At 40.8% G+C, this 20,702-nt stretch overlaps 1 protein-coding gene across 6 annotated transcripts in view; it reads left to right on the top strand.

Moving 5' to 3' along the window:
* The window catches only part of LOC108926604 (A-kinase anchor protein 13-like), an 85,739-nt gene that overhangs the window by 45,980 nt on the left and 19,057 nt on the right, over window positions 1–20,702 (top strand). For 4 of the 6 annotated variants that reach the window (XM_018739377.2, XM_018739375.2, XM_018739376.2 and 1 more), the window contains exons 10-18: window positions 6,419–6,506; window positions 7,450–7,574; window positions 9,394–9,710; window positions 12,281–12,328; window positions 12,899–12,958; window positions 15,105–15,288; window positions 15,453–15,555; window positions 19,489–19,531; window positions 19,642–19,753. In XM_018739377.2, coding sequence (XP_018594893.2) covers window positions 6,419–6,506; window positions 7,450–7,574; window positions 9,394–9,710; window positions 12,281–12,328; window positions 12,899–12,958; window positions 15,105–15,288; window positions 15,453–15,555; window positions 19,489–19,531; window positions 19,642–19,753 — 1,080 coding nt within the window. The remainder of the gene's footprint in view (window positions 1–6,418; window positions 6,507–7,449; window positions 7,575–9,393; window positions 9,711–12,280; window positions 12,329–12,898; window positions 12,959–15,104; window positions 15,289–15,452; window positions 15,556–19,488; window positions 19,532–19,641; window positions 19,754–20,702) is intronic. The other 2 variants (XM_018739378.2, XM_018739379.2) reach the window with 2 other exon arrangements.

The raw sequence follows: 20,702 nt of genomic DNA, 5'->3' as shown, positions 1-20,702 counted from the left end.
GACGACTGAAGCGTGTGTATTTTGATGCGATCCACTGATTGTTTTCCCCCCTCTATGCACCAATATGAGATATTATGGATGCTAGCCACTTTTTTAACCTCTGCAAATTTTTATTTTCCCTTTAGTAACTGTTATAAGAATTCACTTTAAATAATACTTTTATTGATCATAGTAACGCTGCAGATGTTTACATCTTCCCTGGCACAACATATACATCAGAGGCATGTTCTTTAAGGTCTCGGTGCAGTGCCTGATCTCAGAGATCTCCCACAGACGCGCTCTGAGCAGCAGACACGTAGATCTTATTAGACATTTCCTGGGACACCCTCAGTTTCATCACACCTCATGATGCTTTATCAGGTTTATTTCGGTGAGTGTCACACCATGGTCTGATACTCCCTGGTGTACCGTATGTTCAGTCGACTCGCCACCAATCCACCCGTCTCTTTGGAGCAGGAGTTTTTTTTGCTGTACCCTGCACTTTTTGTCTTCTCGCTCCCTGGCTACGAAGGTTAACGGTGCTCTCTTTAGGAGTCAGGCCAGGGCCCAGAGCCTCCTGGGTAGAGGGTGAGGAGATGAGCTAGATGGCACGATGGAGAAAATATCCCAACGGTTCCTGCTGGCTCAAAGCCTGGTCTGATGGAAACGGGCCCTGAGCCAAGTGACTTCATTGTACAGCATGTGTCTGGAAGGCCTGTTTCTCACACACGCCACAGAGCTGGAGACGCTCACTTTCTTAGACCAAGAAAACAAACATATTTCTCTGGCTCTCAAAGCCTTAGCAACCTCAGTAAACTGAACTGTCATTATTATGTGAATACTGAATGATTTTTCTAACCACACATCATCTTAGTATGCATTTCATTGAGCAATTTATATTTTTTGCTATACGGGCTAATTATACGTAGTTTAATTCTAATTTAATTTAATTTATTTAATGCAAACGGCTCACTTTGTAAGGCAGCTATGCTGTCGTTGCCCCAACGACAGAATTTCCCTAGTAGTGTGTTTTTTTAAATTTTTATTTTTATTAATGTAGCAGCCCCAAAGCTAGAATATGGAATGAATGCTGGAGCTTATAGGTCTCTGATCAGGTCTACTGACCAGTGAGCTCCGAGCTCTAACTGAATACAGCAGCAAGTTGCATTATGGTTTGGGACTTGGAATTAAAGGTTTAAACATTCAAATTCAAGGAGAGACCCTTCTGACTTTACTTTGAGAATATGGAACACCTTGAAATTTGCAGTGTTTTCCACTTTGATCCAGTTGCATTGCAAATGAAGCTTATAAAGGCATCTGTGAAGAAACTAATAAAAGGTAAAATACAGTAATGTTAGTGTGTATGAGTCTTTAGCTGCACTCCCTGTCTTTCACACAAAAGTAGTGGGTGTTTATTTAGAGGTGGGATGGCGCAGTGTGTTGTCCAGCTCCTGTGGTCTCCCACTGGAATGGCAAACATCTTGTCATCACTGCCATGTTTGTTCTTCATCTGTGCTGGAGAAGGCTTCTCTGCATCATTTGAACTGGAGACTGTTGAAAGCTCTGTGCGTGCGTGCGTGCGTGCGTGCGTGCGTGCGTGCGTGCGTGCGTGCGGCATACATGTGTCCAATTCTGACATAGGCTATGTGTTTTTTCCCTTTATTTTCCCAAATATGTCTCTTTGTTGGTGTGTGTATTGCTTCAGTAGTTTAATACTTAGCACCTGCAGTGACAGCAAGTAGCATACAGGTTAAGGGCACGGATACGAGTGCGTTAGAATGGAATCTATACTGTATCATGGGTCCACGCTCCTTTTCAATAACAGATAAACATTTCTCTAATGAAAACAGGAATCTTCATCCTGGCACCATTATACTATTTTATTCCCATGAAAAGTAATAATATAATAGTGCTTTGTAATGCATTACACCCAACAATGTGTGTGGCTTTCATACATCAATAGCTCATTGTTAACCTGATTGCTTCCAATTGCACATGGTTCTCTGCTGGGACATGAAGAGTATTATCCACAGAGCAGTAACACACAGTTTTCCTGTCCAACAGAACTGATTCAATCAGCACAACATGACCATTTGACCCCAAGGACACTTAAAGAAGATAGTATGTTTGCCCGTTCTTCATCTTTACCAGTTCTTTACCGTCAATGTGGGTAGTAAGTGTAACAATGTCAATACCAGTTCAAGAGTGTAGATACTTCATTGCAAAAAAAAAAATTAAGCTGGGGGTGATTTAAATACCTCTACTACTACTGCTGCTAGTAGTACTAGTACTACTACTATGACTGAGTGTTACAGTGCATTTTTCCAGGAGAAGCCAGGTTTGGCCATTTTACCACCAAGTGCAGTGGCCCTTGGAAGTGTTGTTGGAGCAGAGATGTTATGATCAGAAGCCCTCCTGACATGAACCCTCACCATTTAACTCGGGCTTGGGAATGACATTTATTAAGCATTGGCTATGGCTATGGGCTATTTAGTGTCACCAGCGCACCTGAACTGATTGTCTTTGAACTGTAGGAGCAAACCAGAACACCCAGAGTAAACCCACTCAAACACAATAAGAAAATGCTGACTCCACACAGACAAAGTGGTAATCAAATGGAGTGATTTAACATAACATTGCTTTTACATTTACATTTATTCATTTAGCAGACACTTTTCTCCAAAGCGAAGTCCATTTCAGAGAATACAATGTGTGCATTACATTAGGAGAAAGAGCCATAGTTGCAGATATGTGATTCTTAATTGTTTCTTTCCACTATATGCACCAATATTCTTCCCATGAGTAACTGCATAAAACTCAAATGATTCCTGATCACCTTCTGACAATTTTTTTTTTTTTTTTTGAGATACACAAACATTTATTTTCAATACAGGAGTAATGGCTGTGTAAAGGCTTATCTGGGTATGAACATAAAGTTATGGTGCATGAACATTTACACCTTATATGAGCTTAAGAAATCATGGGTGAAGTGAGTCCGGAAAAGGTGAATTTTCAGACTCTTCTTGAATGTAGACAGAGTTTCAGCAGTTCTGAGTGAGAGGGGGAGGTCATTCCACCACAACAGAGCCAGAACCAAGAACCTCCATGCTTTGCTTTTCATGCGTGGGACCACCAAGCAAGCAGATGTGGAAGAGCGTAGCAGTCTGGTTGGGGTGTAGTGGTTGATGAAGTTTTGTAAATAGTGACACAGAGAGACACAGTGTTTCACTGATGTATGGATGAGTGACCCATTGTAAGTAGTGTATCTAGCAGTGTAAGTCACCTTGGTGAATAAGGTGTGTGAGCTGGTAACACTACATAGTATCCATTGTAAGTCGTTTTGGAGAAAAGCATCTGCTAAGTGAATAAATGTAAATGTAAATAGCTGGGAGCAGTTCTATTGATGCATTTGTAGGCAATAACCAGGGTCTTAAATTTTGATCTGGGCAGCTATAGGAAGCCAGTGCAGAGAAACGAGTAAAGGAGATGTGAAAGCTTCGGCAAATCAAGCACAACTTGGGCAGCTTTTTGCCAAACAGTGTGATCTTCATATAATCAGCAGTGTAATTTTGTCAGTGATGCGGAAGCAGTGCGTTGCATATACAGTGTACACACACACACACACACACACACACACTGTACGAAGCCGCTCATCCCAAGCGCGGTCGCGGAGACCCGGAGCCTAACCCGGCAACACAGGGCGCAAGGCTTGGGGGGGCAGTCCGTCGCAAAGCACCTCAAGCAGGACTGGGATCCCAGACCCGCCAGAGAGTGGGACCTGGCCAAGACCGCTGTGCAACCCCCCCACATGTACAGTATATTCAGTAAATAATTACTGCTTTATTGCTTACATGTAATCATTAGTAGTGACCAGCTAAGATGCATGTCTTTCCATCGTTTTTATTATAAGCAGATTTTTGCTATTTTGTAAGTGTTGAAACATTCTGGAGTACATCTGTCTACTCTGTTTCTCCTGCCTGTTTTCTGCCTTTCAAGTTTGGGATTTTTGGGTTGAATACTCTGACCTCTGTGTATTAATTGTGTGTTTACATTCACTTGAGCTTCTTTCTTTCAATATCACAATATCTGTTAAAACTCCAAAGGCCTTTGATCATCTTTAAAGTTGAAAGATTGATCATCAAACTTTACAACGGTTTTAACTGTTAACTACAGACCTGTAGGAACCCTTATGTATGTGCTTAAAGCCATTGGTTTCAAAGGATTGTTTTTTCCTTTTATGGAAAGTATTGACGTCAATAAATAGCTACTGATAGAGACAATATAATGTCCATGATACAGAAAGAGGTCTTTACTTTAATCCTGACCAGTGGGTTGTAAGGTATTGGGGTGACCTTGGTATGTAGGCTTCAAGGCTGCTAAATATTGGTCTACCCACCCCAAGTTGACATAGCAACTATAAGTAACTTGGGCATACAGTGCTAGTGGGATACTAGTGTATTGGACAGGAGCCAATCCAGGTTCACTCCACAGCTACATTGGGGACGGCCAATGTAAATCTTCCTTTCTTCAGCTTCACTGCAAGATTAGACATGAAATGAGGATTATTTCCATAGGATAGTTCTAGAATTTGATTATTCATCCTGCTTGATGAGTTACACCCCTACACTTTTTAGCAGAAGCTTCCTGCATGAAGTTCTTGAGTTACTCTGCCATTGTGTTGCTGCACGTGTTTATTCCTGTGCCTTGATTCAGTGATCATCTGTTTCTACGTCTCTATCACTCCAAGATAAAGGTCCCCCACCCACCTGTCTATTTCACTGAACAATTTGCTCATTCCATCTCATTCATTGTTCAAGAAGGTGGGTGTAAAAATTGTCCAAGCCTTTGATTTCCTCGGGTCACTGAAACCATAACCTCATCCTGCAAATACTTCTTCCATAAACACAGCATCTGCTCACATCACACTCTACAGAGCTTCTGATCCAAGCCATGGTGATATTCCTCTTGAATTATTGCAGTTTCATGCTGTCTGGTCTTCTGGCCTCTGCCATCAAGTTTCTTCTGATCATGAATGCTGCAGCACCACTGTTTGACCTGTCAAAGCATTCTCATGTATGTCCTCTCCTCATCTCTCCACTAGCTTCCTAAAACTGCCTGTGTAAGTTTCAAAGCTTCCGTTATGGCCTACAAGACTGCTAGAGGGTCTTTAGCCAATTACCTCCTTCTCACAAAAGTTCCAAAACTGAAAGTCTACATGTTCTCTCCCTTAGAACTGCTGAATCCTTTGCAGTATTTGAGAAGTCTCAAAACATAGATTTTTTGGACCCACTTCTCTCCTGATCTCTTAACAATGCAGTAAATTTTCATCTCCTAATTTGTCCTGATCATTGCTTTTCCTATCTGACTCAATTCTGTGTGCAGCTAGCTGTGTAATATGCATCATCAAAAATGTTGGTGTCAGACTAACAGTGACAAACTATCCGTGGTTGGACAATTACATCTTTCAAACTAAAGCCCTCTGCTCTTTAGAAATGCACCTTTTTGCTCTAAGTTGTGTGTCGGTTTGGAGAAAAGCATCTGCTAAATTTATAAATGTAAATTCATTATACTTCATTATGAAGTGATGAACAATGAAGTTGTAAGTTGCAATAAATAAACTGCTGAACACCTCATTTTCTACAGATACTTGCAAATAGAATTCTCTGATGAATTGTATAATGCGTTATTCATTGCGTAAAGTACTGGGTGTTAATACTATTGTCTGCCATCACCACCAAATAACAGAATTTTTCCATATATATGTGTGCAATAATTTCCTCACATGATGCCAGTTTTCAGTGATTAATTGTGCCAGAGGTAATGTGCTGGTTACTGTTAGGTGGTGCATTATTCCTTAATTATCATCTTCTTGAATCCACAAGAGTAATTTGATGTTTGTGTGCAAAGCTTGCAGAATTTTTGTATTGTTTAATGAAATGGGACAGGCCATTACAGTGAATGCTTTGTAGAGCAAGTCATGTGCTTGTAATATGACATTTATAAAAAATACTTCATTTGTGATAAATCTCTCATTACATGCATCTGAAATTCAGAAATTCAATCAGTCCATTGACTTTGACATTGAAAGTCCATTTAATGTATTAAAGAGATTTCCACATGATGTTTGCCTGACAATGCTTAACTAACCTTGAGGTTACATTTTAAAAGTATAGTAATCTTAATAAGGACCCTGTGGTAGCATCCTTATTGATTGTCCCTTTTTAAAGTTTACACGGTGTAAAATAATACACAAAAGTGAAAATGTGGACACTGTTTGCTGTGAACTTTCATGTTTTCATTTTTCCTTTCTTGGAGGAAGTAATTTCATTTATTCACATTGTGAGTCAATTTGAAATTCTGATTGTGATAGGAAACAAATGCGTATGTCTAAAAGAAGTCTTATTGATCCTGACTGTTGGTCTCCATTTCTTTCGTGCAGATCCACCGAGAAAAGGACACCTGCTACTCGGCGGACTCTTGTATAGATCCCAGCGATTTGGGGAAGATTCAGAGATCAGAATGTCCTGGTAAGTTTGTGTGAGGGAAGAAATAATCGTAATGCATGAACTGGGGGTACGATCATGTAGTAGTTAGCAATGCTGTGTCGTAACTCCTGGGCTGTGGGTTCAGATGTGCCTCTGACTTTGAGGAGTTTTCATGCTCTCTCTGTGTTCACTTGGGTTTCCTCCAATAGTCTGAAAATGTTTCAGTTGCGTTGTTGTGCTGTGAACTGCGCTGTTGTGTGAATGTGCAGGTAATTGTGAACAGCTGTACAGGACATTATCATCAGAAAAATAGAATTTCAACAACAATAATAAGAATAATTATTATTATTATTATTTTGCACAAACAGAAATTGTTACACACCCTCAGAAACAACACACTCCGGTAATAGTATTGAACTCATGCCCTGTCCTGCATATCCCCTGCATAGCCTTGTGCCCTGTGTTTTGCTCCAGACCACTGCAACGATAACTTAAAGATGCCAATAATAATAATATGCAATGCATTAAAGTTATGCATAATGTGTGTTGTCTTTCGGGTGTGTGACAATGCTTGTCTTTTGGAGTAGGCCACACTGGGACTCTATCAACTGACCACCCGATGGGCATTATTGCTCATCCTGCGGCTAGGCTTTATTGAATGTCTACATTGTATCATGTCAAGGAGGAAAAGGATGCTGGAAAAAAAATTAGTGCCTTCCTCTCAAGGGAAAAATGTACCAGTTAGAAGAGGTCATGTGTTTAGTTAAACTTGCTCAACTTCCCGTTTGGAATATTGCAGACAGAGATGCAATAGCTTTGTGTTATCAGGGTATAAGGTGTGCTATTTTGTGCTATTACATCATCAGGATGTCGTAAGAGATTGGTTTATTTTCTGCAGGTTTTTTTTTTTTTATTTTCTGTTTTTTGTGTGTGGCTTTTTTTTTTTTTTCCACCCTTCCAACCTTTTGTTTACCTTATATTGCAGAGTCCCCAGAGTCTCTCATCCCCCAGGCTGCAGGCAGCTCTGGATCTACCGCTCTGCAAGACTCGGGCAGTGATGCTGACGGCCTCTTCTGCAGTGACCTTGTAGATGACAGCGTCTTCCAGAAAGTGAGCTCTATTTGCTAGGGCTCAGTGTACAGTGGGAGTGGGAACTTGTTTTGGGAGGGTTAGGAAGGTGATGATCCATTTTTGAAAGGAGACCAATGTGTCTGTGGAGAAAACTACTTGTAAAGGAAAAAAAAAAATAAAAATTTCTGTGGCACAATTTCCAGCATTCAAACCTGACAGCAGTTCAATCCATTCAAATTCTTGCACATGTGTTTTATCCCCTATGTGTTGTGATGGTCTTGTCATAAGTTTTCAGTTACCAAAGACATATTTGAAGAAGTATTTACCAAAAATTAATATATAGATTATACTGTATCTGGTAATTTTCTTTATTTTAAGTTTTGAAATCAGCTACTTTGCTTACTCTGATACACAACAGCGAGTCAGGAACTAAAGTACACATAAAACAAAAAATACATTTACAGTGTTTAAATTTTTATAAATCCTTCTTAAGAGGTGGTAAGAAGAATTTTGTCACTTATACTGAGCACTGCTCACATATGCCGAGTGGTGTGTCGCTAGACCATTGTACATATGATGAGGTTGATGGTACAGTGTAGTTTTATTAGTTCCCTTCCCTGTTCCCTTGTTTGCTCTATTCCAAGGATTTTGTTGCCTCCAGGATAAGGAGGAGCAGTCATTTCCTTGACCTGATGACATGTGACGACAATAGACTGCCTGAGAGAATTTTTAGGCGTTTGTGCTGATCATGACCTCATCCCTTCCTCTCTCCCCAACGCCCTGCTCCTTACTTGTACTTAGAGGAAGTAGGGGCTGGAGCACATACTCAGAGACCTTCCATTGTGGTGTTTCGGACTGGTTTCCTGGGATCCCAGGGTAATCCCCCCCCCCCCCCCCCCCTTTGTTTCATTTCCCAGCTGCATTTGCCTGTGAATCAGCATCAAATGGCAGACTCTTGGGTACAATTTGCCTGTACTCTTTTTCTAAGTCTATTTATACATATTTCTGTGTTTGTCTTTATTGGGGGGGGATGTAATTAGTTTTAATGAAAACTTGAGTTTTAGATTAATTTGTTACTGTGTATTGTTGTTTTTCACGTAGTCGTTGCTAATGTAAACCAGTATCCATCTAATTTCCTAAAAGATCTGGACACTTCATTCTCAGAATGTGTTACATCACCTCCCATCTTGCATGTAGTAATGTGTTACAACATTACCGACTCAGACTGCCTTTATTAAATGAGCAAAATTAATTGTATTATGTTTTTTTCAAATCGCTGGAATAGGCTCAAATGCCTTTTAGACTTTTAGATTGCCAGTTTGTGCATGAGTCTAGAGAATGCTGGGAAATGTACATTTTTTCATGACCTCGTGCTGAGTCATATGTTCTCAACTGTTTTTCCATGCTCTCTTAAAGTTGAGCACAGTTATTATGCTCAGCCCTCTGGATCCGTGGTTTACCGCCTCCAGCTGGCATCAGAGTAGAATGCTAACACTAATAATATACTTTAATGGGAATGATCTGGTCCGGCTGACATCTCGAGTTTCACAAAGGTTCCTCTTCTTCACATTATGCAACATTAGTGGACTACAAAGATGATTACGGCCCGTCTTTTAGACTTTGCCCTCTAGCCATAGAGAAGGCATTCGCATGCTCAAAGGACCATTTTAAGCAATGCCTTTAGGGATGTTGCCCTCCAGTGACGCATTTTAAGAATTATGAAAAGTGCCATGATATCATGCCTTTGAAAAAGATGGAAAAGAAGCACTGTGGAAACTGGCCAGTGTCTGCTAAACATGTTTAGTCCCATATGATGGGCCTCATTGCGCCAGCTGTCTTGGTGTGTTTTTGCCAACAGGCGGAGGGGACACCAGCCGGAGACAGCATCAGCGAGGCGTCGGCTTCCTGCTCCTCCACAGATGATACAGCCAGTACAGGTCCAACCAGCTCAGCACTGGGGTGGTCAGCTGGGGACACCAGCTGGAGCTCTGAGGAGGCACGGCCTGCAGGAGATCTGGGGGGCGAAGCAGAGGAGGAAGCGAAGGACCGTCTTACAGAGGTGCCCATACGCTCTGCCATCCTGCGCTCCTCGGTCCGCTCGCTATCGCCCTTCCGCCGGCACAGCTGGGAGCCAGGCAGGAACTCGGGGAGAGAGGCACAGATGAGCCCACGAAGGTGAGCGTCTTCCACAGCTTATTGTGACTTCAGGATGTGTCTGCAACCGAGCTTGCCACGGAGCAAGAATACCCTGCACTCTTTATTACACTTTTGTAATGGTCATTCATGTATTTCGCTTGATATTTTACTCAAGCAATGCAGGGATGTAGCCTTTCTCCGGCACAGGGGTGTCCAACCCTTAGAGCTCAAGAACTGCAGTCATTACTATGAACTGCTTCAAGGGTTGTACATGTAAAAAATCGCCGTGACATCCCAAATCTTAAGTGTAGACATTGAACAAATATTCTTTTCATATTATAATGAAATACTGTTTATGTATAATGCAACAGTATAAAAAACATTAACTGCATTTACAAGTCATAGTATTAAGTTATTTTTTATATTTATCTTACGGTATGTATAGATGGATGTAGGATACTTTTCTTACAATCCATAATTCTTGTACAAACAAAAATTGCTCAACTTTTCCTTCAAGTTGGACACACGCTGAAAATCGGAACACTCCTATAATAATACTGCCAAGCACTGGTGTCCAGTTTAGGGTGCCCTTTGCTTTTACTTGCACCCTGTGCTTCTGAGATATGTGTTGGACCTCCATGATCCTGACTTAGACAAGCAGTTAAGGATTTTAGCAGTTAAGGACATATTACATCAGTAATGTTCTCAAAACATTTGTTACAAAATGTTACGAAATCTTACGAAAATAGAATTTTTTTTTCCCCCCCTTCCCTTGCCAATAATTTTAGCTACTGCATAGCTTGCAAGGGGGGCGCGGTGGTGTGGCGGCGCAGCGGGTTTGGCCTGTGCCTGCTCTCTGGTGGGTCTGGGGTTCGAGTCCTGCTTGGGGTGCCTTGCGATGGACTGGCATCCCATCCTGGGTGTGTCTCCTCCCCCTCCAGCCTTGCACCCTGTGTTGCTGGCTTAGGCTCCGGTTCGCTGTGACGCTGCCTGGGACAAGCGGTTTCAGTCAATATATCTATGTGTATGTGTGCATAGCTTGCTTTGACCAGTGATGATGTCTGAAGGGGCATAAACCTGCGAGCATAAAATCACACGCATTTGAAATGTAACTGCACAAAACCGAACTGTTACCACTATTGAGGACTGATATGCGGGTGAACAATAGCCTACAGTTGAGTTGCTGACTAAGGTCATTAGGTCCACTTATCTGCTGTCTGCTTTTCTGTTACTGGTCATTGCTACCCAAGGCACGCCATGTGCGTCTAACAGTAACTGCTTTATTATTTAATCCAATAGAATTTATAGTAATTATGGCAGATATTGTATATATTTATTTACAAATGTTCTTGTCGGCAAACATTATGTGAAATGGCAGGCTGGCCAGCTCTACAGTATAATCACAGCATTCAAAACAGGACTTGCAGCGTTGACCATACAATGAAATGTAACCTTAGCACCAAATTTGTTTTGCGGTGAGTCATTGCTAAAACTTTTTTGCTTTTTAAAAACCAGTTCATGACCAACATTTTGTCACCGAAGAAGACACCAAAGATTGGAGAAATGATTAGTACAGCATGGCTTTTGTGTTGCAAAGTGGCTTTTCCATGCTTAATATATAAAATGAAGGGCTGCACAGTGGCACAGCAGGTAGTGTTGGTGCCTCACAGGTCCCGGGTTGTGACTTTTGACATGGGTAGCAGAGGCTGCATGACCTCCTTGTGTCCGCATGAATTTCCTCCAGATTGACACCTCTAAATTGCCTTGAGTGTGTGATTGCCCTGTGATGGACTCACGTTGTCTGGTTGCAGACCACTGCAGGCCTCTACTGGACATGTGATTGTTGATAAAGGTGAAAACAACTTGTAGACTATGTTCTTAAATTATTGCAGTTCATATTTGTAAATAAATATGCAATATTTTTAAAAGTACTGCACCTTATAAGCTGCAGTCATCAAAGAAATGTTAGGAGACGTCCCTTAGGAAGACAGTGAGAATCTGCTGTAAAGGAAGCTGGAGACTGTAGGTGAGAGGATGGTTAAGGTGCCTGGGAAAGATCCCATATCTTCATCACAGGCATCTCTGTATGTCCCTGTGATAATGATGATGCTGCCCCTGAATGATTCGCTGTAAAGGCTGACTGGCTTGTGTTCTTCTCCACCTTTTGAAGGCCAAGATGTCCTCGTTTTTTTCACGCTAAGGTTTGCGTGGGCCGGTTTTCTGTAAACAGCTGTGAGATCCCAGGACCCCTGGTGGTTGTGGGGTGGGAGAGGGCACTTTGTTGAAGAAAATAACTCTCTACTGCTGCCTCCAGCTCTTATTCCTCTCCCAAGAGGCATTTTGCTGTTTGAGGGATAACTTCACTCCTACTTCCTTGTTTCCATCCTTACTAACCTAATTAAATGCCATCGCTAAACTTTTACGGCCGATGGGTTGCTGTTTGAAATATTTGCAGTGTCCTCTGTGCGCTGCTTTTCAGACCGCAACAACACTTTAACCTAGCGTGCATGCATGCTATTTAAACTGCTCTGATGTGTATCATGCACGTGACGTTCTGCCATCTTTTTGAACTTTTCTTCGTCTCATCATTTGTCATCCATCATTTTCAGTTCACTTCGGACTCTGGGGGAAGGAAGGCCAGCATTTCATAAGAGAAGGTATAGCAAAGTTGTTCTTCAGTTCCTTCATTTCATTTTCTGCCTACTTTCCAGTCTTCGTTTTCTGGAAATTGGCTAAGCTTATGCTTTTATGTTTCAGTCTCTCATACAGTGCTGCCTCTTTCAGATTGTATTTAAATTTGCAACTGTCGCATCAGAAGTGGTGACTTACTGTCTAAATAACTGCTTTAGTAACCTGGCTTACTTAGAGCTAAGGTAGAGTAAAAACCATCCTATAATGAAAGCTGTCTGGGACTGGGAGTACAGTGTCCGTTGTGACTTGTGCCATAACGAAAAGGGTCACAAAGTGTATCAGCATGCTAAAATTTTCTTAAAATTCAGCCACAACTTCTTGAGAGGTCCAGTCTCCACAGGTTGAGGATTCTAAGGCATGTTCTTCTCACCAACGCAAAGGGTCCAGCAGATGAAATCCAGTTTAACCCACTTTGAATATTAAATCATTCCACTGAGATCCCCCACCCAATAACTCCATCCTTTCTTTATCCCTGTCTTCCTGAACGACTCTTCCCATTGTGCCCAACCTCCCTTCCCATCTGATTTTTGCACCAGCATGAGCTGGTGTCCCTCGGACCACCCCTGTCCCGACGCAGACGAGGTCGGTAGCAGAAGGTATGGTGTGTCAGTTTCCAGCAGGTGGAGGGCAGGGTCCAGTCTGCCACAGGTCATTTGTATGGCTTTTTGCGAGTGTGTTTGCATGTGTTTTGTGTGTGCTAAGATCAGGTGGTCAACCCTGGTAAACCTCATAAAAAAAAAAAAAGCCAGCTGTCACTTCCTCCTGTGTACTGTGATACACAGCAAAGGCTTCCTCATACGATGAGTCAGGAAATGTAGTACAGCAAGAGTTTGCCACGTACCTTAAAATGATGTTTATTCTTGCCGTCCTTCACTGTGATATATCTATATATTTTTTAAAGATCACTGTTGGAATACTTGTTTTAATGCTATTTTGGGGTTCTTAGTAATATATAATTTAAGAATGACTAGCATCATAATCTATATCACTGAACCAGATGTCAGGTGAGCAGTGCTTTTTTCATAATGGTTGTCTGTTCATTGACTCAAACTTCTAAAATTTGTTTTTTCAAGACGGGTTTAATTTTAATAGTGATGATATATGCTAGTGATGATGCCTTTTTTTAGTCAAACTGTCATCACTTAGCTGCAGAAACATCTAAAATTGTTCATCATCCTAAGTATACAGGTTTTTTTTTTATTTGATGTGAGGTTTTTGCTAGCCTTCATTGAGCTATGGTATCAGTTGTACAATTTAAATTTGGTTAAAAGCACTTTAACTGAGGACTTAAATTTTTGTTGTGTTACACCAAGTTTGTGTTAGCTGAGGAACTAAGTATATATGGTTCAAGGTGGTTGTTTTCCATATAATATGTTGAATTTTGGAGTAACAAAAAACTATACATTTTTTGTAAATCAAATTAATATTTATTTCATGAAGGCTCTGACTGATTTAACATGGACAGAACAAAATCTAGCATTGCAGTATTCTGGCCAGGGCCAGAGCTGAGAACCACTAGTTCAAGGGAATGAGTGGAGAACTCAGACCGTTCTGTGTTCTGTTAACTACTAGTATCTTTGGTTTGATTCTCAGTTTTCACATTGTTGTATTTCATTGTTGCTTTACATTTACATTTATTCATTTAGCAGACATTTTTCTCCAAAGCGACGTACATATCATAGAGGATACAATGTGTGCATTGCATTAACTTTGTTAATCTCTTGAAGTGGCTGTTTTAAGGAAAAGCTGTCTCCTTGTTTGGATCCATACCGTTCTTCCTCTCCAGTGCATTCAGCGGTGTTTCTCGTAAGATGCAGTGGGCGTATAGCTTTTTTCCAATATATGATCATTTCACATTTAATTATTTCCAGCTTTTCGTCAGGGTTCACAGTGTATCCATGCCTGCCAGGAAACGGAGTATCTGGTCTGTGCTCCTCCACGTTCCTGCCAACATGATTCTTTCTGTTGGGGTGCTAATAATCTGGAACGGTGTGTAGGAGATTACGAAGGGACACGGTCCCCAGTACTGGTGCCCAAAGCAGGTGATAACTGGAAGGGGTTGGAGTTGAAACAAAGGCCAAGCTGTAGTTTGTTGAGTGCCTTTATAACGTAAAATAGATCTTAGATTTTCATGTAGGGATTGAAGTGGCTTACAGGACAAGTTATCTTTGTACATTATCATAACCCATGAAACATGAAAAATTAATGTCATACGCTTTGGGATGTCAGGACGTGAAACAGGCCCACAGCTCCTACAGTGACAATACAGTTGTCTTTAGCTGTAGTTTTCCCTCTGAAATTTCTACACTTCACGAGTTGAAACTGTGTGTTGAACGCTTGTATACAGTGTACCGTAAGGGCCATAAAATTGGTGGTGTTATTGTGTGATGGCTTGCTCACATTTGAATTTTACTATTGCCTATTGTTTAAGACCAAATATCCAGCTTTGGACCTCTGTCTGATTGAAGACAAAAACACTGGACGATCTGCAGAAAAATGCTGACTGAAGTATAAGGTGCTCCGGGTACAACATTGGGCTTAGCAAGATATGACTTCTCAGCTAGGATATATATATATATATATATATATATAGAGAGAGAGAGAGAGAGAGCTTAGTCTGGACCTCTGCAGAGGAGTGTGATGGAAAGTTCAGCTTCTCAGCAGTTCTTCTGGAGAGCATATGAGTGCCAGCTACTTCCTGACCTGGGTGGTGTTAACAGTCTGGTGTTGGTATGGCTTTAGTTACAGCTTGGAAGGCTTGAGCACAGACGGGGATGCTGAGAAGGAGGCGATTCCACAGGCTATGCTTCCTCAGGACTCATGTACTCTACATCAGCTCGACAGCAAAGAGAGAGGGTCTTTGGGGTCTCTAACAGAGGAGGAGCAGGAGTCCCACTTGGGTGACTGCAGCAGTCTGGATAATCAGGTAACACCCACCCCTTAGGCTAATATGAAGCAGATACTCTGTGTTGAGTTACAAGCTCACATGCTCTTTGACTGCTTTGTTCTTCATTATATGCATCTCACTTTAGAATTGAACATTCTTAGTTTTGCCTTTGCTGTTTTTTTGATGCAGTCTTTCCCTTGCAGAAATCAACGAGCCACCGGCCCATGAGGTACAGCAACCAGTCTATGTCTCTGCCCCTCACCAAGTCTGTGTCCATGCTAGCCATTAGCCACAAAGAACTAGATGGTGAGTACTACTATAATTATTACTTCTGCTCTTCTATCTGTCTCATGCCTTACTTCCTCATTTCCTGTGTGATAAAACAATGGTGTATGACATCTACTCTAGAACACCTAGTGGAGGAGAAAGCAGTTTTTTGCATGGAGAGCTGACTAAATGAAGGGTGAAATACAAATGGCTCAACATATCCGTTTGTCATTAATAGTGTATAGTTTGTCTGTTGACAGCTGTACAATCTATGATGCTCTGGGGATTTCTCTGGGATATACAGACATGAAGGTGCTTTAGTAGTGTAAATGAACATGTTGAGGACAAGGTGGGTAACTAAAATTATCCATGGTTTAAAGAGACAGATCTGATATTGGTTTTGACATGATTAATTTATAATGAAGTTATAAGCATACAGGTAAAATGCACTTAATGCTAGTGATACCTTCTGTGTTAAAAAGAACTAAGGCCAAAAAATAATTTTTATACACATACACACATATTTTCTGAACCGCTTGTCCCATACGGGGTCGCGGGGAACCGGAGCCTAACCCAGCAACTCAGGGCGTAAGGCTGGAGGGGGAGGGGACACACCCAGGACGGGACACCAGTCCATCGCAAGGCACCCCCAGCGGGACTCGAGCCCCAGACGCACTGAAGAGCAGGACCCGGTCCAACCCACTGCGCCACCGCCCCCCCCCCCATATATTATATATATATATATATATATATATATATATATATATATATATATACACACACACACACATATACTTATAAGAACTTATGTGTAAGTTGCAACTCAGCAGCAACAATAACGCTTGTATGCTTACATTTACATTTATTCATTTAGCAAACGCTTTTTTCCAAAGCGACGTACATCTCAGCAAAAGTACAATTTATGCATTACATTAAGAGGAGACATAGCTGCAGACATGAAAGTCTCAAGCAAACTTGGTTTGTTACCTATCACTTCCCACACCGAGGTTCATCGTTCGAGTAGGTGCATAAAACACAGGATAGACAAATCCCGATACCCTCCCATCATTTTTTTCTTCTTATATAAGATACACAATGCTTATGCTACAACTCCCATTTAAGTGCAAAAGAAAATGACTGATGCAAAATATAAATAACGGTATGAAACTTGGGGAGGAAAGCAACATGCATGTACGATGTAGCCTGTAAGCCTACTTGTTGTCATAGTCCTGCTCAGTCACGGTTTTTACTTTTCGGTCTTGGTGTGCATTTAAACAGATGAGGGCATCAATGTGGGCTGGATGAAGGCTCGCCCGCTGTTGCATGATGGTATTCCCAGCCAGAGAAAAAATTCTCTCGCTCTCTCCATGTATGCAGCTAAAGGTCTAACATTTTGACAATGAAATTCACCTGAAAATTTGTGATTTACAGCCGTCTTTTTTTCTGTTACAGCAGGGTGTTGGGTGAATTCACTAATTGACTGCTGTCGAGAGGATTTGGATCGTTGCTCTGCCAGTGTTAGCGGATTCCTTTGCGTGCATTGCACTTGTACGTTTGTTCTCCTTTAGGGTGGACTTGCATATTTTGCAAGTGACAGTAGCACAGGCTTCATCTTTAGTGAAGTATTTCCACACACTTGATGAACCGCTACTGGTTTGCTGCAATGGCCCACCAGGCTCCTCAACTGTTGTCTTCTTGGAGGTGTCCATGTTGTTAGTGTCATAATCATGTGATCAGCGACTGGTTGACGTCAAGTTTAAAGCGTCATTGCAGAGCAGCAAAGTCGACTAGTCTGTGCAACTCTTGGTCGCAGAGAAGTTCATAAGTAGGAAACCCACAGTGTTTAAGTGTTTATATGAGTTTTCCGTGTTTTATGTCATTTGACTTAAATTGAAATAAACTACCAGACTTTCTAGGCATTCTCCACCACTACTCCTCTTTCCCAGGGGAATAGCAAGTTTCATTTTTTTTGTCAAAGTAAAGGATTCACTTATAGCAGCTACTGTAATCTTTCTAGTTCTTTTGATTTTAAGTCCCATTAGTGAGAGAATTAGGAGGTGTATCCTCCTCTCCTTCGGGATCTCTGCAACCCTCTCCACATTATCATTACAATTATTAATTTGGATGATGCTTTTCTCTAAAGCACTTTACAGTGTTTAGCTTCTTACAGTTATTTACCCATTTTTACATCTGGGTAATTTACTTACTAGATCAATTTAGGGTAAGTACCTTGCACTAAGATATTACAGATGTGAGTGAGATGTGAACCTGTGACCTTCAGATCTGAAGGCAACAGCTGTAAGCACTACAGTACCTACTCACCTTCAAATGTTAAATTCTCTTATTTCATTGATCCTTAATCTGGAAAAAAGCAGCCCATGAGTAACTTGCCGTAATTCTCTCTCCTGCACTTCTAGTCCCTGTTTCTCGGTCGACTCTATGCCTCTGCTACAAAAACAGATATGACATACCATTCTAATTTGACAGACCAGATACAGGTTTTTGTTTTCAGTTTGTGTTATCATAACATTTCTTCTCTGACCAAAAAGATCCTATCTCATTGACTTCTGACTTCAACTGAATTTTAAGGTTCTTCTTTTATCCCAGCATACCCATTATTGAAATGCTAATGAAATCTGCTCCTTTTGAAAACATGCTCTAGAACATGACAGTAGTCCTTTTTATGCCGCGATTAGAGCAAACACTGTTATCACCAGCGCCACTACCACCACTGCTACTTATTTAATGTGGTTTAACATAGCATAGTGATTTCTTGAAATTATGAATAAGCTGCCAATTAGAAGTCTCTTGAAAAGGCTTTATGTTAATTACATAGACTGAGATACAAGACTTGGAAATAGTGTTCTAAGTTGAAAATGCCCTACCAGAATGCTTTAACTTTGGAGTTTTCTGAGTTTCTCATTAAGCACTTGACCTTATTACTAATGTTCTGTTAACGTCCATGTTTTCTTGTAAATCTGCTGTTTTAATGTACATACTGTAGCAAGGGTACCAATTTATTTTAGTTTGGCATTGCACTAGTTAATTTGTACTAGGTCATTTTATGGTAGTGAATTATAAAAACAGGCAATTACCTCTGTTAAACTGAGGTGGTTCTGTTGTTGTTTGACCTCTTTGTGCATTTCTTCACGTTTTGAAACGGCATGGTTTTTCACTTTTTTGCCTTTACACTTTTTGCCTAAAAGGATTTCTTAGTTCTGTACTATAGCAAGTTTGTAAACTGAAAAAAATACAGCTTGTACTTGCTCATACAATTCAGCGCTCATAAACCTAGGTAATACCAAATGGTGTGTATGTAACTGGTAGCTGTTTAATAAAGCTGTAAGTGGTGACATATTAAAACAGAACTTTTGTAGACACTACAAAATAAAATAAAAATAATAATTTTGAATTTCCCTGTGCATTGCTTTACCAGTTCCTCATCCATTTACATTGTAGCGATGGATATGCTCGCTGTATTAATGTGATGTTATAGCCGTTCAGTAACATATTATAAGTATCACAAAACCCTTGTGAGTTGTGTGGAATAACCCTGAAAGAAATTATATAACTTTATTTTACAACAGTTTTTTCCTTTATTACTGTTTTTGAGTGTGTTAGCCTAGTAATACTCCTAATAGTCTTAACAAAACACATGAATATCTCACAATAATTATAAAGTTTTACTCTTACGACACTATGATTATATTCACCTTGTTAACATGGGTACAGATATGCAGTAGGTTAACTTAGCAAAAGCTGACATGTGAGATTGCATTGATTCCCCCCCCCCCCCCGACACAAGCAGAAAATGCATGAATGTTATTCTTTGTGCTGAAAACATTGGAAAGGTTTTCATAATGTCTATCTGTCTTCGTACCACATGGGTTTTCCTCCTACCTGACTTTTTTGGTGTCCATCAGTTTAACTGCAAATGTAGAAGACTGCAAAACTGTTCCTCTTTCTTGGCAGGTATGTGGTCCTCCTCCAAAACACCTGCTCCTCACAGCTATGGGTAAGGCTGCTCTTTTTCATGCCACCAAATCCATTGAGTACATACTTGATTTTGTGCTTTGCTAAGAGAGACTGGCATGATTTTTACTTCTCTGGCCATCTTCTTCTCAGCATTTCTGATGAAGACCCTGCACCCTTGAGGGGTTATAATGAAAGCAAAAGTGGGACGAAGGTCAGCCGCACATTTAGCTACCTCAAGAACAAAATGTGCAAAAAGAACAAGGTGAGTCACTGTAGTAATGTAATAGTAATGTATATCATCAGGGATCCGTGTTGCATTGTTTTTTGTGACTTTACATATTAAGCATTAGAAGGGACCCTAAACTGTTTCCATCTGAAATTTATTATTTCCCAGTGTACTTTGAGGGATTACCATGGTACAGCCTGGATGCTGTAATTTTTGCAGAAAAATGAAATCCTCAGATGAAATGACATGGGAAAAAACTTCAGCCAAGACCAAAACAACCTAACTTTAACAATTTTATGTTGGACTTTTCTGCAGAAATAAGAGGTAGCAGTTTCCATAAATTGTCTGATACAACAGCAGTTTCTTTATAAAAAAAAAAAAAAAAAAAACAGTCTGATATTGCTGGCTACAGCATGCTGGCTGTAGATATTGATTATAGAGGGGTAGACGAAACAACCTAAACACCTGGCAATATAGTAATAACAAGGATCTAAATACGAATAGGGCCAACTTTTCCCTCCAGATCAGCTTCATTCTTTCTTGGAATACTATTATACAAATCCTGAAGTGTGTGTAGTGGGATTTTGCACCATTCTTTAACAAGAGAAGCCTCCAGTTCTTTCAGGTGTGAAGGCGGTGGAAATTGACTTCTTACTGTGTTCCAGATCTTCCCATAAAGGTTCAGCAATGTTCAGGTCTGGTGACTGGAGAGGCCTTGGAAAGCAGTGCGTTTGCTCATCAGTGTGTATGGGGTGTATTATCATTCTGGAGTATGGGAACATTATGAAGGAACAGTGTTTACACCATAGGCTGCACCTGGTCCTGTAAAATGACTTAGTTTCCTTGGCTTTGTGTGACCATACAGAGCAATCATTGGACCTCATAACTCCCAATAGATGGCTGCCCATACATTACAGATCCTCCACTGTCATTAATGACTAGCAGCAGCCATTGTGAGTTGAAGGCATCCTTTGGATTTCTCCAA

The sequence above is a fragment of the Scleropages formosus genome, chromosome 7 (genome assembly GCF_900964775.1).
Source record: "Scleropages formosus chromosome 7, fSclFor1.1, whole genome shotgun sequence".
Classification (NCBI taxonomy): Eukaryota; Metazoa; Chordata; class Actinopteri; order Osteoglossiformes; family Osteoglossidae; genus Scleropages; species Scleropages formosus.
This window is presented reverse-complemented; position numbering and strand designations above follow the sequence as displayed.